The following is a 26,761-nucleotide window of genomic DNA, read 5'->3' as shown; positions in this document are numbered from 1 at the left end:
TCCAGGCCTCTGCTTTGATTTGATTTCTGGCAGTTTGATGTTTACTTGGTGTCCTTCATGTACTTTGACTTTTACTTGTCCATCGTTGGCATGTGCTGCCCTTCCCCTGTCAACTCCCTTCCCCAGGAGATCTCATTGTACAGTGCCCATTCTTGTTCTCTCTCTCCGTGTTTGGATGTACTGCTCTGTGTAACTCAGTGGGTCTCCCTCTTTCTGGTTTGTTTTTTTTTTCTAGATTCCTGCCGTTTGTTCATCGTTGTGCCTAAAGCATGTCGATGTGGCGTTCAAGTACATCGTCCAAATCCTTGTCTCTTCAGCTTCTCTGATGCTTGAACTCTCACCTTTGACCTTGTGTTCACCTTTGACGCTGATGTGTATTTTTATTACGTTTGTTTCTTTCTTTTTATTTTCTTTTGGTTGGGTTTTGTTTTATTTCCGTGCTGCCAAATCGGTTTTGCTAGAAAGACTGCTGCAGGGGAATATTTAAACTTGCATTTGAATATAAAAGAATTTCTATTTTTCTAGACCTTCGTAAGATAACCACTTGATTTTGTGAATCTGATTCTTTGTAATTGTCTTCAGAGCAGCCTTGCTAGCATACCTTGTGAGTATTTGTATTTCTGTGAACATACAGCCAATCACTTTCGAGACTTAGGGTTGTTTGGTTTTTTTTCCTGTGTGCTTTAGTTGGGAAAACCACAAAACAACACAGTTTCGAAGAGAAGGTCAAATCTATGGTGTGACTCAAATCTTTCAGGAGACTTCCTAGTCACATTTTGCTGATCTGGTTTCTGGGCTTGAGGAGACAGCATGTGTTTTTATGAGTTCAGACTTGTGACTTGAGTGGCATCAGCAGAAAACACTTGAACTACATTTTTCTTCTGATTGTAGCTACATAATTTTTTTGCCCTGATTTATTGATTTTTTTAATTATTATTTTTATTTTTTTCCCCTGCTACCCTGTGTGATTATCAGTCTGCAGTGAAAAAATGATCAAAGTTGATGTTGTATTTTGTTAAGCTCCAGCATGCTTGGGTTTCTTTTTTTGTAACTACAATCTCCTCAGCAAAATGTGATGTTTCTGTTTTAATCCTTCAAACTAAGATAGTGCCCAGAAATGTTCTGCATGTTTCCTGCTGTTTTCTTCACACCCTCGTATATATCACCTTCACCTCTCTGTTTTCTATAGTTTGTGCAAAAACTGAGCAATTTAATGGGTTTCAAAGGTATCCTTTAAATTGGTGTTTTTGGTAATGACAATTATATGATCAGAAGCCACCTGAGGGCATCTACCTGTGCACTTAGACTGTCTGCCTGACAGAGCACCTGGACCTTGCTCCATCTCCAGTGCTGTCAGAGGCACCCAGGGGGCTTGGCTGTACTGTTCCTGTACCGGAAGTTTTGGTGGAAGGAGATAGCTGGGGAGCAGGAAGGTGGGGGAACTTCACAGTGTTTCTGTTCCCAAAGTTATCTGAAGCTAGGGCTCCTTTGAAACAGCTTTTGTAGCATTCAGGGCACATTAGTGTCACATCCAGCCCCAGTTTAATACCATCAGTCAGACCTTGATGGCAGGATCCTGGAAAGGAGGATCTGGGTTAGCTCTTGAAATAAAGTGATGGAAATACCCCAGAGAAAGCACTTGTAAACCTGGTCCCACAACTGCTGGCTCTTTTCCCAAGCGACAAGCACAATACAACAGCCTCTGCAGCTGTTACCTGAACAGGGTACCATCCCCAGCTCTCTTCTCAAGGGCCTTAGCTGGGGAATCTCTCCGGAGATTTTTTACTTTTTGTTTAGTTTTTAATTGGGTAATGAGCTAAGCAGTTTTTGTTTCTGGCTCGCAGAATGAACTAGAACAGGTTACTGCTTTCTGGGTAGCAGGCTTTCCCCCCACCCTACGTACCCATCTGCACAGGTAGAAACTGGGATGTAGCTTCTAGACGAAGAGCGTGTACTGTGATGAAGTTTCAGTCAGAAGGAGAAGCAAGCTTGTGTAGGTATCTTTAACAGTAGAAAATAATGTGAAATGAAATCCCAGGAGAAAGGGTTTTGTTGAGAAAATAAATCGTGTTTGATTGGATGGAAATCTCACTTTTGTCCAGTGTTTGGGAGAATGCAAAGATGCAAAAGGGTTTCTTTTCTGTCCTACTCAGTTGGCTGAGGATATCCTCAGTAGATGCTGGCTAGAGTTGCAGAGACAGTCCTTAATCTGCTTATAGGAAAGACCACGTTTGGATATGGTAAATACACCTGGGAGTAAAGCATGAGGCTGGATGATAAAAGGATAGAGCCTTGTTTATTTGGGAGGTAGGGTTGTGGGCTGGCTGCTGTTAGTCCCACAGTCTGAATGCACAGGGCTGTGTGTCAGTGGGGGGCACTGGTACCCTGCAGTGTATTGAGTAACTGCCAATACGTTTCTGTACGTGAGCATTTGGTTCCATCAGGAACTTTGGAGAAACCTGTGGAAAAACTATCCGAAGAAAACCAAAATGCCAAACGTTGGATGTTTCTTTCCTTTCTTCTTTCCTTTTCTTCCTTTGGTTGTTTTAATTGTTCTGTGGTGGTTTTAATGGATTTGAGACAGTGGAGCAGCAGCTGCCTTTCTGATTTTTGGCTGCTTTTTGTGAATAATTTAAAAAGAAAATTTACATTTTGGAGACAAACCTGTGGGCTTTTTTATTGGTACAAACATTGTATTTAACACTAGGGGTTTTGTACAGTTTTTTGCCTTTTCTACTAGAAAACAATGTAAAGTGATTCACAATGTGACGAGAAAACAAATTGCCACTATGACCAAATGTAGAGTCTGTTCTGCAGTAATGGGATTTAATCAACTCGAAGTCGTGGTTCAGTCGTAGAAATGCTTTTCTTTACCTTGTTTTGAGCTGTTCCTTTCTTTTTTTTTTTCTTGTTTTGATTTGCAAAACAAAAAATGTCTTTTTTTTGTGTGAAATTGTGTTGTACTCTGTAGAGAATTACAGATTTTACTTTAATGGTTTAAAACGCAGAGGAGCACGCGTTGCTTTTCTGATCCGATGGCAGAGTTCGTGTAGTGGATTTCAAGATGAAAAGATTTGTTACAAGTTTGGAACGAGCGAGTATGTGTTAAAGGAATTTTCTTCCTTTTGTGTGTGTGTGTTTTCTTTTTTTTTCCTTTTAGTTTTTGTCCCAAAGGGCAACTTAAAGCTGTTTTAATTGCACAGACACACCGACAACAAGTCATTTTGTATATGCCAAGTGTGGTACCTTCCTTTGTTTATTTGCTATTAAACTGTTTGAGAAGAGTCCTTGTGTGTTGTATTTGTGTCTCAAACTTGAGGTTCTTTCTGGGTGGGAAGATGAGGAGAGATGAGGGAATCTTCCATTTACTTAGCTGTGAGCTTCATGGTCCAGTACCACTTGTTCTGGATGTACAGTATAGCCCTGGATGTAGAGGAGCTGCTTTGGGTAGAAATGGGAAAGGTTTTGGGGTTGTATAGCCTCCATTTTGTAAGATTTGGCACTGTGTAGCCACTTGCCTGGCCACGCACTGTGCTTCATGGTCTTTCAGGGGCTAAATAACTTCAGTGTGACCCAGACTTCAGCTATATAGCGACAGCACATGTGCGTGGTGTGTGGGATTAGACAGGCACCAGCTCATACTGCTCCTATGAGCCCCATACCTGCCACTGCCTCCTTACCCCTGCAGAACACTTCCAAGCTTGCTGAACCTGTCCTGGTTCTGCCTCAGTACTCCCAGTCCTGGAAATACTATACAGGGAAACCAATAGGTTGGGATTATTTCCTAGCTCAGGTTTTGTGATAAGGAGAAGTTTACCCGCTTTGCTTTTAGAACTATGATATGTTAATCATGTGAAATGAATACTAAACAAGTATTTGGTGTAGGCAAAGTATAATCCGTTTAGAAACTTGCCATGAGTTTGACATGAATATTGCCTCTCTCAGAAGGAAAGTACCACAATGGCCATGACTTTGACACATTTCTGAAAGCCCAAATTCAGTGACGTTCCTCTTTCCTTCTCCTGTCTTGCATCTTGGAGACTGCAAGCGCTTTCAGGGCAGCTACGTTTCTCCTCTGTGTCCTTTTCCTGTGTTATCTGGCATACTCGGTTCCACCCCATTACTTCCTACACGACTGTAAATCTGAGAGCACTTGCAAGCATCGGGATTCAGCGCTGCATTCCTGTCCCTGCAGCGCACCAATTGCGATGTGAGGCACTAAGCCATCTGTTGCAGAGTGTGCTGGGATCCCTGCGGTTAATTTGCAGCTGTTGAGAAGGGAGGCTGGGGAGATTTCAGCTCAGATACGTCTGAGCTGAAGGATGGAGACAAACAACTGAGTCAGAAAAAAGGGGTTGTTTAGGCAGGATGGAAGATTCTTGCTTATGCAAGAAGTTGGCAAGACTTCCCTTACATGAAGCTCTGTCAGTTGTATCTTACAGAGCTGACACTAGAGCCCTGGGGGTAGATGTGTCAAGAGCCAGTGTGTTTATCTCTGATAAGAATCTGCGTTTCACATGAGTTGTTATTTTTGTCAACATCAGTAGGAAAGACACAAACCTGCAGATTAAGTCCTGATGATGAATATTTTAGAAGTAGTTTCTCCTCTCACATCCACCTCCACCTTTCACTACTTGTTTTGACTCCAATCTTCCTGACTTTACCAGCCATGTTCTGCTGTCTTCATATGGCCAGGAGTCACCAGGATACGTTATGAAGACCAATGGGGAGGAGGACAAGCAGCTCAGTGTGGTCACTCTGAAGAAGTGACTGTGTGATTAGCTACACTGCGTGTATAGCTCCACTGCATGACAGGTGAGATTCCCTAACTTGGAGTTTCCATGCACCTTCCAGGCTTACTTGTTTGCAGTTCCTGAGAAGAAACTGGACCATCCATTTACCGTAGAAGCTGTACCTCAGTCTTGCACAAACTAGAGCCACAGACTGATGATCACTCTGTCATTACTCTCTCGAAGCAGCACAGGTAGTCAGTGTCTTGGTGATTCTACCCATTTACCCCTCCTTATTTAGGCAGCTGCACTGGGCTTGGGGTGAGATGTTCCATATCAAGAATATATTTCTGGTTTCTGAAAATGACCAGTATGAGCTTGATGGAGCTCAATCTTACTTTACTAGGATAAGTTTTTATCTCACTAAGCGAGTTGTGAGTTGATTCTTAAGACACTAAGTATTGTTTCATAGGAGAACTCAAAAACAAGAACAGTGTGATCAACAAAATGCAGGATAGATGGATCATTCCCCTCCTGTTACATGGGGTTTGTCAGACTGCAAGGCATCCTTTTCTCACTTTGCCTTTTTCTCTGTGCAATCTGACAGTGAATACTGAGGGGAGAAGTGCTTTGGTGAAGTGGTCCGAAAGCATCAGGATGAGTTTGAGGTACAGGCAGGTCACTTGTGGAAGGTCAATTTAGAAAGTAGTCTGTTCTGCAGACATGATGTCATTTCTGGTTTTCCCTTCCTTGAGTCCTGGCTTGATCCTTTTATGTAGCAGACTCCAATGTTTGCTGTGCCTGGCCTCTTCTCCAGTCCTGAAATGTGATGGCCTCACCATTTTCAGTGCATTCCATGTGGCTCAGTCTTCTGCATCTTGTGTCCATCCCACCACCCTCCTCCAGAGAGACACATAAGAATTACTGCAGGGAGCAGAGACTTAAAATTCTGAACTGGACCTTTATGGAAGCCCTAGAACCTATAAAGTACCTTGATAATAACTTAAACAGTGCTGCAGAAGTGATTTTGCACAGTGACCAGCTGTCCCTCAGCACTCTTGTGGTGTTTTCCCACAGTTCCTACTTCCAGAGTCTGAGAGTACACGGAGTCTGTACTGGAACATCATCTGGCACATCAAGGCTCTGAAGAAACAATGCTAAACTTAGTAATGCAAATGTCATGGAGTATATAAACTCCCAAAAGAGAATCAGTCTTGACTGGAGCAAGACTTTACTATTTAAATTGCTTTGCTTCTAAAACTTTTTCTAAGGATGTTTTGGATACAGGTATGGATGGAATCTCTTTAAGATCCTTAAGATCATGAGGATGATGTAAAGCCTTTGGGCAGACTGGTTTCTTACTCTTGCGTGTCCTGCTCCCCTTAGGGACATTACCTCAGGAAGGCTCCCTTGGGTTTGTGTTTCCTTAGGTAGCCATGATGTGGTGGCCTGTGGGATGATGCTGTTGGTATTTACCTTTGCTTGTGGAAAAACCACCACTAAATTCACATAGAAGCAGGGAGGCAGCTGGAGACATCCCTGCATGTGCGTCTGTCATTAAAACCCTGATTTGCCATTTCTTCTCTTTGGCCTGAAAAACGATCCCAAAACACGTGTGGGACTTCTGTATCTGAAAAACACAAGACTTCCCTGAGGCATCCCCCTCCCTGCCCTTCAAGTTTGGCTTCTCTTCTTAGGAAGGACAGAGTAAATCTATAGATAACCAAGACCAGGCCCATAACAAATACAGCACATCAATGGCTGTATGAAACTGGACTCCTAGAGGAGCCAGTCTACCTGGGGTTTTTTTACTCTTTCAAAGGTGTGTAGGAGAGTTAAAACTATCTCTAATTGGGCAAACAATTCTCATATACAATCAGAAGGTGCAGAAATCTGTTCCTTTGGGTCATTAGAGTCATTTTGGTCATTAGACTCATGAGAGTCCAGAAGAAGGCCACAAAGTTGCCCTGAGGGCTGGAGCACCTCTCCTATGGAGACAGGCTGAGAGCTGGGGTGGTCAGCCTGGAGAAGGCTTTAGGGAGACCTTACAGAGGTTCCCAGTGCCTAAAGGGACTACAAGAAATCTGGAGAGGGGCTTTGGACAGGGGGCTTTAGGGACAGGACAAGGGGAATGGCTTTAACCTGACAGAGGGGAGGTTAAATGTTAGGAAAGAATTCCTCACCATGAGGATGCTGAGGCGCTGGCACAGGGTGCCCAGAGAAGCTGTGGCTGCCCCGTCCCCAGCAGTGTTCAAGGCCAGGTTGGACGGGGCTTGGAGCAACCTCCTCTAGTGGAAGGTGTCCCTGCCCATGGCAAGGGGTTGGAACTGGATGAGCTTTAAGGTCGCTTCCAACCCAAACCATCCTATGATTATTGTCATTCATCATAAAAGATCAGCAAGTTCTGGATGCAGAATTTCAGCAGTGCCTTTGGCATCTTCAACTAAAAACTCTTGGAGAACCGTCACAGGTATCAAAAGGCAGCGAGCAAGTCAGTCATGAACAGTCATGAACAAAGCCTTTCAGAATGGTTAGTTTCTTGTCCCTGAAATTCAGAATTCAGTGCCATATCCAGTAAATCTGTGCCAGAGCGGAACTTTGTCCGTGGAAAAGGCCAGCTGTACTCCCCAAAAGCAGAGCTGAGTTTTGTGCCTGGTAAAGTACCCGGCACATTGCTGCAAGTGTAATACTGCACATGTGTAGCTGCTGGAGCCCCAGTTCATACCTTCTTAAAGGCACGTATTGTTCCTAAAGCTACTCTCCCAGCTGAGGCTGCCACCTCCCAGCTTAGCCCAGCACCACCAGAGCTTGGCAAACGGGATGGTTGGAGGGAGAGGGAGGAGACAATCAAGACCTCCCTGTGACTGTGCTGTCTCCCCATGGGGTGTTTATAAGCTGTGTGCTGGCGGGCAGGCGTGGGCAGTTGGCTCACCGTGACCTTGGGAGCTGGGAAGCCTGAGTAGCATTCCTGGGAGCCACGTGAGCCAGACTGGCAGGCGCAGCTGCGGCCAATGGGGAGCAGACCAGCACTGGCTGCTCGGGTTGAGTTTCATTCCTCTTGCTTGGGATTTTTCTCTTTCCCTCCCTGTTGTGCTTTTTCCTCTTTGTTTATGGGAATGGACAGGCGGATGCACTGATGGAGTCCTAGCAAGCAAGGCATTTGCCCACTGGATTTGGGATTCTACAGTGCTGAGCAACCACTTCTTGCCATTGCCTACCACAACTCCAGCCCCCTGCCATGGGTGGGCTTTTATGGCTCCAAACCTTCTGAGCACACAACCCGCCCTCCTCTATCAGGGCATTTTATGTTGTGTTCTCTTCTATGCACTTGCTTTTTGTTGTCCTTATAGGTTAGTGTATGAGGCTTTTTAATGCATGGGAGATGGGTCAGGACCAGACAAAGCAACAGATAGAGAAAGGACTCCATCTTTACCAGTCTAATCAGACCGAAAAAGCCCTGCGAGTGTGGACGAGGGTGTTGGAGAAGTCTGCGGATCCTGCTGGCAGGTTTCGGGTTTTGGGTTGCCTCATCACTGCTCACGCAGAGATGGGCAGATACAAAGACATGCTGAAGGTAAGGAACTGGAGATGAATGCATGCCATGATGTGGTACCCACTGCGGAGAGTGGCTGGAGATCAGAATGTGAAATCGGGGGGGGGGGGGGGGTATTTTGTATATAGTAGAACATACCAGCTATTGAGTGTAAATTGTGGGCTGCTGTAATCACTGTGTTTATCAATAGCTCCAGCCCACAATGTACACAGAATACTACTTTTCATTGGGTCTGGTCCCTCAGGATTCCCAGGTTATTGTGGTTCTCCAGTTAATCACAGGGACCTTTCTTAACCTGTTCCCCACATGCAGGCACACCATACAACCAAGCTTCAGGAAAAGAGATGGAAACAGGGCCTTTACTGCACTTGAAGCTGTTTACACTGTATGTCTGTAAAAAGATCTCCATGTGGATTCTGTAGAATAAGCAGCTGTCTACATTGTAAAGACATATCTGTTATCTTGTTCAGATGATGTTTGACATCTAATATAGATGTTACATTGGTTTTATTACAGTTCTTTGTTTGCAAGGGGGCTGATTAAATGGGGAAGGAGGATGCTTTTTTGGCAGGGGGACGGCAACATTCCAGGAGAGAATGTTGAGGTCAGAGAGGAGCTCCCAGTTGTCAAGACAGCATAGAAGAAAGGATATACAGGGCTTGATGGAAGAGTGGTGGAAAGAAGCTGAAGTCGCATTTCAAGAGTATGAGGATAAATGTGTTTGATTAAATGAGCCAAAAAGCCAACGTGTGGATGCAAGAAGTAACAGAATGCACGTAGAGAGCAGCAGGCAATGTTTGGGAGGGTGACTCGGGAATCTAGGAAACGAGGCAAGAGGATGTTGTAATAGTCTTAAGAAACCATCACAGCCTGAAATAGGGTCTTGCCAAAGGGTTTTGATATTCTTCTCCTGGAGTTTTGGTTTGCTTCTTACTACGTTAGTAATTATTCAGCATTTAGCACAAAATGTGAACAGGAGCCCACATCTCATTGAAAGGATTTTGGTAGCTCTGTTTAGAGAGGGGGAGAGCACATCTTACTAGTAAACCCATGCCCTGTCTTAAAACCAAATTCTTAGGGTGAAGAAGAAAAGAGGGTTATTAATACACTTGGAAAACATCTGAAGAGAAACAATTCTGATAATGATGTGGAATTTCGTGGTGGCAGAAACAAGAGACTGATTAGGGAGAAGTAAAAGGTTAAGATGTGGCTACCTGAAGGAAATAGTTGAAGACTTCTCAGGAAAGCAAGAAACAAGCAGAGGAGTGGGGTCAGTATAGAATCATAGAATATGCCTGAACCCTAATTTGTTGTCAGAGAACAGAAACTGGGATCAGAATAGGTGAATTTTAGTTCTTCCCAGTATTAGGAAGAAAAAGTGGCTTCAGTCAAACTGAAGATTTTATACCATGAGTGATCAAAAATAGAGGAAGGAAAACTTTAGCAAAGGAAAGAACAGGAGAAAAGGAGGCGGAATTAAAAGCATGAAATGAACTATGATTTCAGAAGGGTTATGATGGAGAGAAAAATTACTTCACACCAAGGAAAGAGGCTGTGGCAATCGGGAAATAACGAACTTGTACAAAGGTAAGGGAACGCAGGGAGCCATGAACTAATGCACAGTACTGGGTCCATACATCAGCTTTCCTACAGTGTGAAGGAAACTGAGAACATACATCCCCAAATACATGCAATTGTGGTTGGGTTGTTTTTTTTTTGTTCATTTTGTGAAGAATGTAAAATGTTCTAGTAGCTTCAATTATTATGTGTTGGCGCTATAGAAGAAAAGGAAGTAATTGGTGCCCTTGGGAATTGTTATCCATAAACCTAACTGATAATCTGTAACAAAAATACATACAGAGAAAATTGCTATATATTTACCTTTGCTACTGGTATTAATTCAAGCCAGCAGTGTGCTTGGTTCACCACAGAACACTAAAGAGTTGCTGCTCAGAAGAGTGTGCAGTCTAAAAGAAAGAGACTTCAAGTCATTTAAGAGAACTGTATGCAACAAATCCTGAAGGTAACAGAACAAAACCTGTGAAAACTGAAATTTGTTAGTGGAAAAACTGATGAAAGTAGCAGCTTGTTTACTCTTATTAAGGGGTACTTTAATATCTTAAGAGTTCAGAGAAAGTGCAATAGATTAAAGTGAGTGAAAGAAAACTGAGCAGTGGTGTGTCAGATGTGTCCTGCTTCTCATTAGGGCTATCTAACAGCTTTCTTCTACTAACCACCAGCCGAGTTAATGTGTGGAGAGAGGGAGAGGTTTCTTCAGGCTGCTCACAGACCTTTTAAACCATCAGATAACTGCTCAGTGTAGACAGTGCTTCTCAGTGTGTGCTGCTGGACTTTGCCCTGCTCAGAGATGAGCCATTTCTCCAGTACGTGGTGCTATTCTGTGGGTGTTTGAGCTGCATTTAAATCAACTATATGCTTTTATAAACACTGTCTACACTGTCTTTTCTACTTCAAGTTTGCAGTGGTACAGATTGACACAGCACGGGAGCTGGAAGACCCAGATTTCCTTACAGAGAGCTACCTGAACCTGGCTCGCAGCAACGAGAAACTCTGTGAATTCCAGAAAACAATCTCTTACTGTAAGACCTGCCTGAACATGCAGGGTACCACGGTGAGCCTGCAGCTGAATGGCCAGGTGAGCCTCAGCATGGGCAATGCCTTCTTGGGCCTCAGCACCTTCCAGAAGGCTCTGGAGTGCTTTGAGAAGGCTTTACGCTACGCACACAACAACGACGACAAGATGCTGGAATGTCGAGTCTGCTGCAGCCTTGGGAACTTCTATGCCCAGCTAAAGGTGAGGTCACTAAGGGACAGAAGGGAGATTGTGCCATGGATTCAGGAAAGAACTGGATTTCAGGTTATTGCTTTGCTGTAGGAAGTGAAGTACTGAGAGAGCATTGTAAGCTACTATCTCTTTGCAAAATCACCACCCTTCAGAGTAAGGATGGCAGGATTAGTGCAGTGTTTATATAGCACAGCAGAAGCAGCTGTGACTATTCCTGTGTTGAAAAGATCAAACTTAGCTACAAAGAAGATCACATCAGCGGACGTACTGTCTGTACACAGGGCTGGCAGCCAGAACTCACAGATTCTCTACTTCCACCACTACTACAGGCAAATAGCTATTGATGTGAGCAAAACAAGGCAAGAGCTGAGGATGGGGGTGATTTGCCAATTCTGACTTCTACTGCAAACAGCAACAAATACGTTTTCCTCACAAAGTCTTGATTTTTGTCACTAGTGGAAAACTCACCAACTGAAGCATTGAGAACTATCTGTAAACCTCTCTCATAATACCAAAAATAAAGACAATAACATTGTGCTGGATACTTTGAAGGTATGAAATAAGCAGGGAGAAAGGAAACTTTTAAAGTTGAGGTTTCCTATGTGCATCTTGGAAAATTAAAAGACATGAGGACTTCTTCAGCTCTGCAGTCTCATGTAACTTACTTGAGAATGGGTTTAGAAAGATAATAGTTTTACATAATTATTGTAAAGTAAGATTTCTTTTAAAAATGCTTTTAATCCAGAAAGATGCCTAAAAATGAAAATATGTTACGTTATTACTTCTTCTGGATTTGGTGAGGCCATGATTCTTTGTTCCTTCCTCTTTCCTGCAATATGATGGATAACCAGATTCTGACTTTCCATATGGAGAACATAAGGGCTCCATGTAGATGTTGAAAGCAGGGATGATGTCAGAGAAGAGAAGGTTTTCGGCCTTTGGTTATAGAGGAGGGTAAATGGTTCCTGCAGAGTAAGGCTCACAACATACCTTAGAACATTCATTTGCTCTTTCATTGCCCAGTGTCCTGAACCCAGAGGGTAATAATAACTCCGTATATGGCAATTCCACCTTCCACAGTTTGATATCCACTGAAAACATCTAGGGAAATGCAGCATGTGGAAGGTGAGCAGCAGCAGTTGAAAGGTGTACAGAAATATTAGTAAATAAAATATTGCTTTTTTAATCTTTATTTTTGCTGTAACTAGTGGATGTGTCTGTCTTACAGGACTATGAGAAAGCCTTGTTCTTCCCATGTAAAGCAGCTGAGCTGGTGAATGATTACGGCAAGGGCTGGAGCTTGAAGTACCGTGCAATGAGCCAGTATCACATGGCAGTGGCCTATCGGAAACTGGGGCGCTTGGCAGATGCTATGGACTGCTGTGAGGTACAGGGTGCAGGCAGATGCAGAGCTGTCACAGGTTTTCTGCAAGGGGATCTTGCCTACAGGACTGGGAGGAAGAGATATCCATGGCATTTGCACTTGGCTCTACATGTTCCTGCTGCGTCCCAGCCTTAGAACTGCAGTTTCAATAGCCCACGGGGGCTCAGAAGTTTGGGTCTATGAATTCCCCTTGGTTAGGAACATGTGAACAAGACTCTGTGGCTGCAGTGCGCAGCCCCAGCCCTGCTGTTTTGAACCAGGAATAAGCTCTTTTACTGACCAAAGACAATTTCTTTCAGGAGTCCATGAAGATTGCCTTGCAGCATGGTGACCGGCCTCTGCAAGCGCTGTGTCTGCTGTGCTTTGCGGATATCCATCGCAGTCGCAAAGACATACAGGTACAGCTCCTTCCTGCCAGGAAGGACAGAGAGGATAGCAAGAGGGTGTGCAAAGCAGGCCATAGCAAAAAATGTTTTCCTCCCTGCTTCTACAGACAGCCTTTCCTCGGTATGATTCCTCCTTGAGCATCATGACAGAGATTGGGAACCGCCTGGGCCTGATCCAGGTGCTGCTTGGAGTGACCAAGTGCTGGATGATCCAGAAGGAGCTGGACAAGGTCAGTTACAAACTTGTTTATTAAACAAGATTGGAGCAAAATGGCTTTTTCTGCACTGTGTGCCTATCAACGTGCAGTAGACACCTGTACCTCTTGGTTCTATCAACAGGGTCTATTGCTTGTACAGTTACACTTCTCCAAATGGTCTCTTTCAGCCAGGAATTTGTTACTAACAGTATGAACATCCATTCTGAGTCAGACTGCTAACACACCAGTGTCTCATCAGTCAATCCTCATGACTTTAAGCACTACGCTGAGAAACCAGCACTAAGGGAAGGAAGCCTACTCCTACACTGTAGCCAATCAGCTTCTGCTTATGCTCTGAAATAGATTCCACTGCCTACTTAACAGTTATAAGTTAAGCTCGTTGTAATAGTGATGATGTTTAAACAGCTCTACAGCTCCACCATGTGCTTTGCAGACAAACGTGGCATCAAATTCCTAGAGAAACTTGTCCGCCTGGACAAGTTCCTGTGTGATGTACTCTAGGTTACCCTGCTCTTGCAGGAGGGTTGGACTAGATGATCTTTTGAGGTCCCTTCCAACCCTTAGGATTCTGTGAAACAGAGAAATGAGGGCAGAAAAATCATCTGGGAATAAACAACTGGTCAATATAATGCAAGGGGGTGATTTTACTTACTTTGAAAATGCTTAGGCAGCATATATGTTAAAATCCAGATTGCACTAGATACAGCAGATTGCATTGCAGGAACACTGCTGGGCTGCAGAATGAGATGCTCAAAAGGCTAGCCTTGAACTAGTGCTGAAGAACCTGGAATGCCTTTGCAGTGCCACATCAGGATGCTGCTTTGGGTGTAGATATGGTGAAGATTCACACTTATCACTCATATGAGACACAAAGAATTTTGGCTTAAACAGAGAATCCCAGATATTAGGAAATGAAGTATGTGTCTGTTAGAAAAGACAAGCTCAAAGTGCTGTCGGCATCTGTTTTGCCTACAGCAGGGAATCAGTTGGGTGAGGTACACCTTGCAGTCTCAGCAAGTAAACACTGTTTGCAATGGAAGAAGAAACTGGATTTAAAAACTCAGCTCAGTGTAATAATCCCTTCCCTGCCTCATCTCATGTTCAAAAGATGGGACAGAACACAGCAGGTAGACCTCCATGTAGAGAACATTCAGAGCACTCATCAAACCCCTACATCTGCTGATCGCACACCCAGCCATTGCCACCCTCTGGTACCACAAGCAGTTTTCACTTGTGAGAGCCTGGTGAAGGCACTGCACAAGTCTTCACCTTACCAAACCCAAGAAAATGAATAGATGAATCTTGTATTCTGCTCCAGGCATAAGTGGGGAATCTGCCCTCATGGGTCAGGGACCTTATTCCCATTTTCCAAATGTGACCTCCTCAGATGTCACAGCTCTGAATACTCACCCAAGCCCGTTCCTCAACTTGCCAATCCCGGTTTCCATTTCTCATGCTCCTCATTTACCTAATAAAGCAGTTACCTAATAAAGCAGTTTGCTAACTCTCCGCTTACAGATTCCCTATTCTTGTCCTAGCTTCCTCCATCTTCCCAGTCTCCTCAGCCAGTTAATCCATTTCCTTTCATTTGCATGTGGTTCCTGCTCACAGCAGGGGGGTTGGAACTGGATGATCTTAAGATCCTTTCCAACCCTAACTATTCTATGATCCTATGGTCAGTACTACTGCAGATCCTCTCAGGCTGCTCACCCAAACTCTTGTGCAGTCTCACATTCCTCTCCAAGACAACTGTCCCCTGAGCTTCTCAGCATCTCTCCCCCCACCCCACATGCTTCACTTTGCTTCTTAGTCCTAGTCATTAATTTCAGGGTTTTCTACACAGACACTCTTCCCTAGGCACAGCTTGCAGTTATGTTCTAACTGGTAGCCTTCAGTTCCTGCTTCCTTCTTCTGCACATTCCTTATCCTAGGCTGTTGCTGCCACCACAGGTCTAATACCATCTCCTCTGTATTCAAAGTCCTTTCATCTCATCGGGTCCCCATCTCCTAGAATAGTTAATGCCAAAATATAGGGTAGAAGTTTTATAAACTACTGCATCACAAGGGAGACCTCTTCTTCCCCTTGGACAAACCTGAAGCAGATCTGAACAGTTCTGGAAAAAGAGACTGATGCTGAGAACAGTGAGGAACACTATGGCATCTAGCAGAAAGTAGGGACTCATTTTGGATAACAGCTGCTCTGCTAAATAACCTTCCTTCAGACTGAAAAAGGTGGATAGCAGTACACTCCTGTATTACACCATGTGCAAGTAGGACAAAGTGGATATGTAACAGCAGGGGGAAAATGGAAGAGCTTGGTGTGTTGGTGGTGCTGATCCCCTTCCTCCACTCTTGTACAAGAGAAATTGGAGTTGCCCAATAACTATTGAACCTGTAGGGCTGGAGGGGGAAAAGGCTTGGTTTGCTTGTGCTTCATCCCAACACCTATGGCCATGTGTGACTGAGTTTAAGTCTGTATTCCTCCTGCTTGGAAATGCCAGCCTCTGCCGACATCATCCCCCCACTTTGCACCCTGTGGCTGGAGCAGAAACACAGCTCTTGGGATTATTTGTGGTCTTTCAGAAACCAGGCTTTTCTTATGGATGAACTCTTAGGAGAGAGGGGAAGTCTGCCAGACAGTTGTCTTGCATCTCCAGAGTTTAGTGGTGCTTGTTTATGTCCAAATTCTACTCTCTACCTGTTTATCTCTCTCTTTTAAAAATTCCCATAGGACATTCACACAAGTCTGGTCTTAATATATCAGACTGAGAACTGATGATGCATGCTCTCCATTTACAGGCTCTGGAAAGCATTGAAAAAGCACAGGAGCTGGCAGACGGACTAGGGAACAAGGTAGGATCCTACAGCTTCTCTTCAGCACTTTCTGTAGGTTTCAACACAAAGCCAAGTGTTGAAATATCCAGACTTGTTCTTGCTGATTATTGTGTCTGTGCTAACAAGTTGACGCTTGGAACTTGATTTGTTGTGTTTAACTATGGGCAGTTGCCCAGATGATCATCAGTGTGCAGGTCTGAAAAACGAGGGAGGAGTCACAATGGGATGAGCAAAGGGGAAGAGGAAGCAGTAAAAATGGGATATTAAACAAACAGAGAGCTACAGTATTGGGGTTCTGTTCTTTAAAAAATTATTGTCCTGAGCAGCAGCTGAACTGTGTGTTGGCTGGAGGCAAAGTGCAGTGGATGTCATGGATCGCTGAGGAAAACCATGAGGGAAAGAGCTGCAGATGTCCTCAAACCTGGTGTCCCCTCTGGTGATACAGAGAAGCAGGGTTAATGGCAGGAAGTGCTGAGAGACCAAATGTCCTTATGCATGGTCCTATCCCTCAGACAAGTTTCTGTGCTGGTGTTTCTCTAGCTGGCTGATGGGGCCGAAGTGGTTCCCACTCCTGTTCCTGGTCTGTCTTCACCTTGTTCACTTCTCTTGTTTCCACCCTTTGTGTGCAGCTTGGCCTGCTGAAGCTCCACTGCCTGTGTGAAAGGATCTATCGCACAAAGGGGCAGCAGCAAGAATTGCGTGACCACGTAGTGAAGTTCCATGAATGCGTGGAGGAGATGGAGCTGTACTGTGGCATGTGTGGAGAGTCCATTGGGGAGAAGAACAACCAGCTCCAGGCGCTGCCTTGCTCCCACTTCTTCCACTTAAAGTAATGAGCTGGAAGTACTATGACATTAGTTGTAAGAAAGAGCTGTTCATGACCAGAGTAGGACAGCCCTATGCAGGCTGTTCCCTAGGTCTTTGTCCTGCTTTGCCCTACAGGATCCCATTGCAGTGCTGTGAATCTCATGGCTTTGAAGGGTGAGATTCCATAGAATCATAGGTTTGGGTTGGAAAGGACTTTAATGATCATCTTGTTCCAACCCTCTCCCATGGGGGATGGATTTAGCCATACTGCCCATCTCACTCCTGTCCCCTAAATGGTAGCTCAGCAGTGTCCTCACCTTGCAGGTGCCCAGCCCAATTCAGACTCTTAGTGAATTACTCCACACCCAGGGTAGTTTGGATTTGTTCCCCTGAATTCCCCCCCCCCCCCCCCCCCCCCGCCTTTTTTCTCTCATGTACAGACACAGAGGTGAAGGTGTCCAGTCTATTACTGCGTTACTGCCATGAAAGTTTACCTCTACCACTATTTTACTTTTAGGGGGAACGTGAGTGTAACAGAACACTTGGTGCTGAAAATTAACAATGTAAAGACACACAATTTAAGAATTTAAAGCCCCCCAGTGACACCAGCGTTAGGATCAAACTACTGAGCGCTGAGAGATGCTCAGTGAGCCCTCTGGGTTTGTCTCCAGCACTACAGCAGCTTGTGAAAGGGGCGTGCTGAGGGCCCTCCGCGGCATGGCTGGAAGGGGGATCATAGCGGGAGAGCGCATTTTCCATGCGAGGGGGTTAATACAGGAAACGGGAGCAGAGCCTCCCCCCCCAACCAACCTCCTCCCTTTGCAGGTGCCTCCAGACCAACTCTGGGACTGCGGCAGCCCCGCTGTGCTCGGGCCCCTTCGGGCTGCGCCGGCCCCGCCTCAGCGGCCGCCGTGCTCGGGTGAGCAGCCGGATCCCCTCGGCCCGGCCCGGCTGCGCTCTCTGTACGGGCACTGACCGCAATAAAGCGCACGGCCCGGCCTGTCCCGGGGCAGCACCACCTCCCTCCGCTCCGCTCCGCCTCACGGGGCAGCACCGCCCTGGGCCGGGCCCCGCCATTACCCCGCCCCAAGATGGCGGCGGGGCCATCACTCAGCAGATTTACCGGGGCACGTGATCCTCGTGGTGATTTCCCCTCACCATCCGCGCCCGCAGATTCGCCACAGCCGTCGGGCCGCTCTGCGGAGGGGGGGGGTAGCGGAGGGGCTGCGGCCGCGGTGCGGTGCCGAGGAGGAGGAAAAGGAAGGGACGCGGGGCCGCCGAGCTGCTGGTTCCGCCGCCTCCCGCCTTGTTGCCGGGGTGAGGAGCGCGGAATCTGCCGCCCGGAAGTCGCCTTGTTGTGCGGTCGCTCGCTCGCTGCAAGATGGCGTCGGTGTGGGATGAGTCCGAGGTGAGGGGCTGGGACCGCGGGCTGGGGCTGCCGCCGGGCTTGGGACTACGATGGTGGGGCGGGGAGCGGCGGGGCTGGGGCCGGGGCCGGGGCCGGGCTGAGCCGAGGGTGACGCTGCCGCTGTGCCCCGCAGGACGGCGTCGGCGAGGAGGTGCTCAAGATGTCCACGGAGGAGATCGTGCAGCGCACGCGCCTCCTCGACAGCGAGATCAAGGTAGCGGCCAGGGGCCAGCAGCCGCGGGGGGAGCAGAGCCGGGGAGGGGACCTGAGCCGGGCCGGGCCTCGGGAGCCCTGCGCTGCTGCTGCTGCATTGAGGGGAGGGCGCGGGGAAGCTGAGCAGTGGGGCAGGGACCAGGGCAATAGAAAATAACATGCGGTTATCTCGATCGTGAGCGGTAGGCTGGGGAATGGTGAGCCCCGAAGGCAGGGTCGGAGTACTGAAAGAGCAGGGAGTTGACGGGTCAGATGTTCTGCAGAGCTTTGGAGGCACTTGCTGAAGGCCTCCCAACTCTTGCAGGCCCAGGGGAGGGGGGGTCTGTTCCGCGGCCTGGTTCAGGTGGGATCATCGAGTAACTCAGCTTAGAAGGGACTTGAGAAGATCTCTGGTCAAACGTCCTGCCCGGAGCAGGGCCAGCGGTAACCCAGGCTGCTCAGGGCTTCATCTGCTTGGATATTGAGAGCGTCTCAACAGAGACTGCACCACTGCTGTGGGTGTTCTGTGCCACAGCCTGGCTGTCCTTGTAAGGGTGAAGATTTGCTCTACATACAGGCTGAACCTCTCTTGTTTTGGTCTTTGTTGTCTCATCTGCCCACCGTGCGCTGCTGTGAAGCGTCTGGTTCTGTCTTCTTTGTACCTTCTACAGCAGTTCCCTTCTCCAGCTGAAGAAGCCTCAGCTGCTTCTCACAGGTCCTGTGCTCCACTTGCCTTGGCCATCTCGGCGGCCCTGTGCTGCACTCAGTCCACTTTATCAATGTCTTTGCTGTAGGGGCAGGGGAACAACACTGAACAGTTGCTCCAGACGGGATCTAACACATGTTGAGTAAAGGGGGTGATCACTTTTCTCCATCTACTGGCTACACTCCTGTTAGTACAGCCCAGGGTGCTGTTTGCCACCCTTGCTGTCAGGGCATGATGCTGCCTCCTGTTCAGTTTATTGCCCATGGAGACCCCCAGGTCCCCTTCCTCAGAGCCAGTCAGGAGCCTGTGTCACTGCAAGGTGCTCTTCCTTCCCATGTGCACTCCTCCTCTTCTCTAGGCCATTCATCAAGGTATTACATAGGACAGACCTGGGTAGACCTGGCCCAAGACAGACCTGTTTCACACAAGAGCTCTCCTAACTTTAGTATAAGCTTGTCTCTGCTGCCTGATTTTAGTAGTATTGAGATAAATTGTTTCATGAATTCTAGAGAGCAACTTGATCCTAGTGCTTCAGAGGCCACTAGCGATTCTGACATATTAACATACCTGGTTTTTAAAGGCAGCAACGTTAAATGAGTGTCTTATTTTGAAATTGCAGAACATAGTAAGGAGTAAAAGTTGTCTTTATTTTATAGTAAGAGCATCGTAATGGAGAAATGTTTATTGGCACCCTGCCTTCATGCAGTTTTCCTTGAATATTTCTCAGACTAATGCTAAATTATTCTAATAATTCCATTATTCTGAATGTTTTGCATTTGTATGTGACAGGTACAGTACTGACTCCTGTAACAGTCCTGTCCTGTGAGTAAGTACGTGTTACAGCACAGTATTAAGCTTAGGTACCAAGAGTTTTAAGAAGATAATTTTTCAGAGAGGAACGAATAGGACAAGGGGTAACGGGTTCAAACTTAAACAGGGGAAGTTTAGATTGGATATAAGGAAGAAGTTCTTTACTGTAAGGGTGGTGAGGCACTGGAATGGGTTGCCCAGGGAAGTTGTGAATGCTCCATCCCTGGCGGTGTTCAAGGCCAGGTTGGACAGAGCCTTGGGTGACATGGTTTAGTGTGAGGTGTCCCTGCCCATGGCAGGGGGGTTGGAACTGGATGATCTTAAGGTGCTTTCCAACCCGAACTATTCTATGATTCTGTGATTTCCCCATTAAACTGAATCACATAAACCAGTTCAGATGTGACCAGTTCTCCTGAGATCATATGGGACTACAGTTGCTTCACTGAGGATCACAAAACTGGTGCGTTTTCAAACTCTGAGTAACCAGGAAAGGGAGGAAAAGTATGTGGGTGTCAGCCAGACAGCACTGAGAAACACCTGTATTGTGTGCATTGGTCTTGGGTATAAATGTACTGACTGTTGGATGTACAGAGCTGCTTTTCTGACAGGTAATAGAATCATACAATCATAGAATACTTTGGGTTGGAAGTGACCTTTAAAGGTTAGCTAGCCCAACACCCTCGCAGTGAGCAGGGACATATTAAACCAGATCAGGCTGCTCAGAACCCTGTCCAGTCAGACCCTGAATGTACAGTTGTCTGTCTGGGCTGCAAGCACACACTGCCGGCTCATGTCCAGCTTTTCATTCACTCCAAGTCCTCAGCAGGGCTGCTCTCAATCCTTTCATCCCCCAGCTGCTATTGATATTGGGGTTGTCCTGACCCATGTGCAGGACTTTGCCCTTGTTGAACCTCATAACGTTCACATGGGCTCATTTCTCAAGCTTGTCCAGGTCCCTCTGGATGGCATCCTGTCCCTCAGCTGTCAGCCACACCACTCAGCTTGGTGTCATCTGCAAACTTGTTGAGGGTGCTCTCGATCCCACTGTCTGTGTCATTGATGAAGATATTAAAATAGTATTGGTCCCAATTCTTCTCTAAAAAACATAACTTTAAAATAGGTGTGTGTATATGGACGCATATGGATATGCATGTGTATGTGTATATCTAGTCACCTGGTTATCTGTATGTCTGTATATATTAAAAAATGCAAACCAAAACACAGCTGCTTTATCTAGGTCATATTGCAACCCTGTAAGCTGCTGCATTGATCAGGGTAAGGCTATCCTGTGATGCTGGGAAGAAACTATTTCAGGATATTGATTAGTAGGAGACCAGAATGGATTGCATAGCCTTGATTCCTAACCAGTGCTGGCTAATTTGCTGCGTTTCCTCTTTTTATATTAGGTTTCCCTTTATAATCACTATTTCCTCAGATTTAGGTTTTCATAGCTTTTACTTTTGGAATAATGTATGAATTTTATCTTGCCTTGGCCTTCTACTCTGATCCCTACCTCTTTCATCTGTGACTGATTCCAGATTATGAAGAGTGAAGTATTGAGAGTGACTCATGAGCTTCAAGCCATGAAAGACAAGATTAAAGAGAACAGTGAGAAGATCAAAGTGAACAAAACCCTGCCATACCTTGTCTCCAACGTTATCGAGGTGAGAGCAAGGCACTCTTCTGCAGCAGTGTGACAAGTGTGTGCAGTATGGACAGGAGGAGGTCATGGAACTCGTCAGTAATTTCAGACATGGTATGTTCTTAACTGTCATTCTGATTTGCAGCTGCTGGATGTTGACCCCAATGACCAGGAGGAGGATGGAGCAAATATTGACCTGGATTCCCAGCGAAAGGGCAAGTGTGCTGTGATCAAGACATCTACACGTCAGGTAAGATCCACGTGCCCAGCTAGGTGTGGTGAATGCTGAAAAGGACCACCTTCTGCTGGCTTTGCTTACTTTGATCTTTTTCCGCAGACATATTTCCTGCCTGTTATTGGGTTGGTTGATGCTGAGAAGTTGAAGCCTGGAGACTTAGTGGTGAGTAAGGCTGTTGTGACTGTTAGATACGATGCTTACTAGAAAAACTGCCTATATCTTGCCCTTCAGAAAGGAGACAAATCTGCCCTCTAAGACCATTTCTATACTAAAATCTTAATAAAAAGATATTATGGTGTCGTGGTTTAAGTGCAGTCAGTAATTCAGAAAAACCACGTAGCAGTTCGCTTACTCCCCCTTTTCCTCCCTCGGCTCCCGGAGGGATGGGGAGGAGAATCAAAAGAATGTAACTCCCACAGGTTGAGATAAGAACAGTCCAGTAGCTAAGGTATAACACAAACCACTGCTGCTGCCACCAATAATAATAATGACAAGGGAAATAACAAGGGGAGAGAATACAACCGCTCACCACCTGCTGACCGATACCCAGCCTGACCAAGCAGTGATCTAACCCTTCTGGGTAACCTCCCCTAGTTTATATACTGGGCATGACATGCTGTGGTATGGAATACCTCTTTAGTTAGTTTGGGACAGGTTTCCTGTCTCTGCTTCCTCCCGGCTTCCCCTCTTCCCTGGCAGAGCATGAAGCTCAGAAAGTCCTTGTTCAGACTAAACATTACTGAGCAGCCACTAAAAACATGGGTGTTATCAGCACTGTTCCCAGGCTGAAAGTCAAAACCACAACGCTGCACCAGCTACTAAGAAGGAGAAAAATGACTGCTACTGCTGAACCCAGGACATATGGGTTCAGTCATATCTGTAGTATAGAAAAGTAGTTTAAGGGCTGTGTTCTTTATACATACAAGTAGATGCTGAAAATTTGGGTACCATCTACTAAGCTTTTTAAACGCAGCCTTTGGTATTGTAAGTAGATTGAACTCCTCTTTTTTGGCATGTGCTGAGGAGCTGTGGTGTTGTCCGCTGTGCAGTGAGGGATTTTGTGAATACCAGTGTCACAGCTGATTATTCCTGCATCCTTGAGTTCTGGTGAATCATCTGTGATTGCATGTTTGTTAGTTGTTATCTGAAGGGCCTGTTAAAAGATTTGTGTTTACAGGGGGTGAATAAAGACTCGTACTTGATCTTGGAGACTTTACCTACTGAATATGATTCACGAGTGAAAGCCATGGAAGTGGATGAGAGACCCACAGAGCAGTACAGTGACATCGGGGGGCTGGATAAGCAAATCCAAGAGGTAATGCTTCATATTTAGTTCCTGATGTGACTGAGAACACAGTATCACAGTATCACAGTATGCTAGAGATTGGAAGGGACCTCGAAAGATCATCTAGTCCAATCCCCCTGCCGGAGCAGGAACACCTAGATAATGTTACACAGGAATGTGTCCAGGTGGGTTTTGAATGTCTCCAGGGAAGGAGACTCCACAACCTCCCTGGGCAGCCTGTTCCAGGGTTCTGTCACCCTCACTGAGAAGAAGTTTCTTCTCAAGTTTAAGTGGAACCTCTTGTGTTCCAGTTCGTACCCATTACCCCTTGTCCTATCATTGTTTGCCACTGAGTAGAGCCTGGCTCCATCCTCGTGACACTCCCCCTTTATATATTTATATACACTAATAAGGTCACCCCTCAGTCTCCTCTTCTCCAAACTATAGAGACCCAGCTCCCTCAGTCTTTCCTCATAAGGGAGATGCTCCACTCCCTTAATCATCTTTGTTGCCCTGCGCTGGACTCTCTCCAGCAGCTCCCTGTCCCTCCTGAACTGAGGGGCCCAGAACTGGACACAATATTCCAGATGGGGTCTCACCAGGGCAGAGTAGAGGGGAAGGAGGACCTCTCTCGACCTACTAACCACCCCCCTTCTAATACACCCCAGGACGACATTGGCCTTCTTGGCCACAAGGGCACAGTGTTGGCTCATGGTCATCCTGTCGTCCACTAGGACCCCCAGGTCCCTCTCCCCTACACTGCTCTCTAACAGGTCGTTTCCCAACCTATACTGGAACCTGGGGTTGCTCCTGCCCAGATGCAGGACTCTACACTTTCCCTTGTTATATTTCATCAAGTTATTCCCTGCCCAACTCTCCAGCCTATCCAGGTCTCGCTGGATGGCAGCACAGCCTTATGGCGTGTCAGCCACTCCTCCCAGCTTAGTGTCATCAGCAAACTTGCTGATAGTACACTCAATTCCCTCATCTAAATCGTTGATGAATATATTAAATAATACTGGTCCCAGTACTGACCCTTGAGGCAGTCCACTAGTTACAGGCCTCCAACTAGACTCAGCCCCATAGACTACAACTCTCTGGCTTCTCTCCTTCAGCCAGTTCGCAGTCCACCTCACTACCTGATCACCCAGTCCACACTTCCTCAATTTAGCTGTGAGGATGCTGTGGGAGACTGTGTCAAATGCTTTGCTGAAGTCAAGGTAGACCACATCCACCGCTCTGCCATCATCCATCCACTGTGTTATTTCCTCATAAAAGGCTAAGAGATTGGTCAAACATGATTTCCCCCTGGTGAAGCCATGTTGACTGCCCCTCATAACCCTCTTATCCTTGATATGCCTTAAGATGGCACCAACAGTGCCAGAACAACAGTCTTTGAACTACAGCTCAGAACTTCAGCTCAGAGCAGGCAGCCCGAATCTGTGAAGGAGAATGGCTTTATCTGTTAATATTTTCCTCTTGCTGTAGCTCGTGGAGGCCATTGTCCTGCCAATGAACCATAAGGAAAAGTTTGAGAACTTGGGTATTCAGCCACCCAAAGGAGTCCTGATGTATGGGCCTCCAGGAACAGGGAAGACACTGTTAGCTCGAGCGTGTGCTGCCCAGACCAAGGTAAAAGAAACCTTAGAAAGCATGTGCTGCTGTAGAGTAGTACCTGAAAAAGAATAAGAACATCTCCAAGGGGAGAGGGATTGTACATATAAATCAGTGTTACAAGGCTGGGATCTTCTTGTCTGTTTTCTTGCTTGGGTCTTTTAATTAAGGGTTTTCTGTAGTACTCAGAACTGACCCTGTTGAGACACAAGGGATAGGATTCTTTTTCACTTCCCAGGCCACGTTCCTGAAGCTTGCGGGTCCACAACTTGTGCAGATGTTCATTGGTGACGGAGCTAAGCTGGTACGTGATGCTTTCGCTCTAGCCAAGGAGAAAGCTCCTTCCATCATCTTTATTGACGAACTGGATGCCATTGGCACTAAAAGGTGAGGTGTAGGCCATGTGTAAAGCTCCTGGGAGCTGCCCAGCAGCCCCCTTTACCTGTGTGTGTGAGGGAAGCCTAGCTTAAAGCATGGCCTATTCAGAAACAGTGTAAAGCCCACAGTCCTTGGGCTCATGAGTTAATTTCATGAGACTTGGGGTCTATCTGATAAGACTCCTGCTGTATAAACTGTTTTCTGATAACTGCATCAGTAACATAGAGATGATGTTCATCATCATTTACTGCTTGGGCCTGGACAACAGTAGCTCCATTTAGCTCTAAGAACATAATAAGACTTAGCTGCTGCTGACAGTTATTTGAGTCGCAGTCCCCATCAGGGTAGAACTTCCTGTAGTTTCAAGTTGGAATTCGGAAGATCTTGGCCAGTGAGCATGAACTGCATTCATTCTGTCTTCTTGTGTGATTAAAAGCATAGGGACAGGGTTCATGCTTATAGTTCTACAGTTCTACCCTTGTTTTCTCCTCAGGTTTGACAGTGAGAAGGCTGGTGATCGGGAGGTGCAGAGGACCATGCTGGAGCTGCTTAATCAACTTGATGGTTTCCAGCCCAACACACAAGTCAAGGTTGGGATCTAGCAGAGAGTGCTCCTGAGGCCCAGGGTGCTCTAGCTGGGGATGGAAAGCAGTGTCTAGGAGGAAGCTTGGTGGATCCTTGTGGAGGAGAGGCCTGTCCTCCAGATGTCTCAGACTGATGACCCTACTTCTACTTAGGTGATTGCTGCAACCAACCGGGTTGATATCTTGGACCCAGCTTTGCTCCGCTCTGGACGATTAGATCGCAAGATTGAGTTCCCGATGCCGAATGAGGAGGCCAGAGCCAGAATCATGCAGATCCATTCACGCAAAATGAATGTCAGGTAGGGCAGAGGCATGGCCTTCTGGGGCTGTGTTTATCACTCATGAGGGTGCCTCAGTGGTAGGCGCTTCTGTTGAGAGCTCACTGTTGGGTTTTAAGGCAGCTCCATACCTGTGTTTCTATTTGGTACCTATTCTCAGATTTACTGTTTTTTATCTCTGCCCATCTCAGCCCTGATGTGAACTACGAGGAACTGGCTCGCTGCACAGATGACTTCAATGGAGCCCAGTGTAAGGCTGTGTGTGTTGAAGCAGTAAGTATCCCTCCTCTAAAGCAGCAAGTACTGACAAGAAGGAAGGGTGAGAGCTAGTGTGGAGTAGTTATTCTGAACTGATGTGGTGCTTATGTGCCCTCTCTAATCATCTAGGGGATGATTGCCCTCCGCCGTGGAGCCACAGAGCTCACCCACGAGGACTACATGGAAGGAATCCTGGAAGTTCAAGCAAAGAAAAAAGCCAATCTGCAGTACTATGCCTGATCTCTGCCCAGTCAAGGTTGTGGCCTTGGCAGAGGACAGGACTAGACTGGACTGTACCACTTACTTTCTGTCTGGAAAAAATAAAGCATTTTTTCCCTCTAAAAACAAAGCCATGATGTGTTGGGGCTGTTGCCCTTGCGTGGTGGTCCTACATCTGCAAAAGGGAAGGTGAGACCCTCCTGTCATGGTGCCCATCATGCTGCCTTTTGGAGCCTCTTCCTAGAACTGGATTAACTCCTAGTCTGCTGCTTCTGAATGAGGACCAACAGGTTATACTGCAGTAAGTAAGTGTATGTTGAAGTGGATGAACAGCAGCTCAGACGGCAGCCTTGGTTTTGCCTGTTGTGAGTGAACAGACTGTACAGCTTTGTTAGTCTTTGAAACTTCTGAACACCCATTTTGCAAGGGA

General features: G+C 46.3%; 3 protein-coding genes across 15 annotated transcripts in view; all 3 read left to right on the top strand.

Moving 5' to 3' along the window:
• The window catches only part of CELF1 (CUGBP Elav-like family member 1), a 66,227-nt gene extending 61,429 nt beyond the window's left edge, over positions 1-4,798 (top strand). For 12 of the 13 annotated variants that reach the window (XM_057408870.1, XM_057408867.1, XM_057408868.1 and 9 more), the window contains one exon: positions 236-3,284. The gene's annotated coding sequence lies outside the window, so the exon portion shown is untranslated. Of the gene's footprint in view, positions 1-235; positions 3,285-4,667 lie in introns of those variants that run through there. The other variant, XM_057408857.1, reaches the window with a different exon arrangement.
• Positions 4,799-7,382: 2,584 nt separating this feature from the next.
• RAPSN (receptor associated protein of the synapse) lies at positions 7,383-17,854 on the top strand. Its single transcript, XM_057408778.1, has 8 exons — positions 7,383-8,304; positions 10,760-11,098; positions 12,318-12,476; positions 12,773-12,871; positions 12,967-13,089; positions 15,877-15,930; positions 16,542-16,741; positions 17,545-17,854. The coding sequence occupies exons 1-8, from the start codon at positions 8,089-8,091 to the stop codon at positions 17,852-17,854; spliced, it is 1,500 nt and encodes a 499-aa protein (XP_057264761.1). The 5' UTR covers positions 7,383-8,088.
• Positions 17,855-17,968: 114 nt separating this feature from the next.
• On the top strand, positions 17,969-26,461 carry PSMC3 (proteasome 26S subunit, ATPase 3). Its single transcript, XM_057408871.1, has 12 exons — positions 17,969-18,127; positions 18,261-18,341; positions 21,374-21,499; positions 21,623-21,727; positions 21,815-21,877; positions 22,893-23,030; positions 24,489-24,632; positions 24,853-25,001; positions 25,486-25,582; positions 25,730-25,875; positions 26,046-26,127; positions 26,242-26,461. The coding sequence occupies exons 1-12, from the start codon at positions 18,101-18,103 to the stop codon at positions 26,350-26,352; spliced, it is 1,269 nt and encodes a 422-aa protein (XP_057264854.1). The 5' UTR covers positions 17,969-18,100; the 3' UTR covers positions 26,353-26,461.
• Positions 26,462-26,761: the final 300 nt, after the last annotated feature.

This window comes from Pezoporus wallicus, unplaced genomic scaffold (assembly GCF_028554395.1).
Source record: "Pezoporus wallicus isolate ANWC-B61680 ecotype Strahan unplaced genomic scaffold, APGP_CSIRO_Pwel_v1 contig_6382, whole genome shotgun sequence".
NCBI lineage: Eukaryota > Metazoa > Chordata > Aves > Psittaciformes > Psittacidae > Pezoporus > Pezoporus wallicus.
This window is presented reverse-complemented; position numbering and strand designations above follow the sequence as displayed.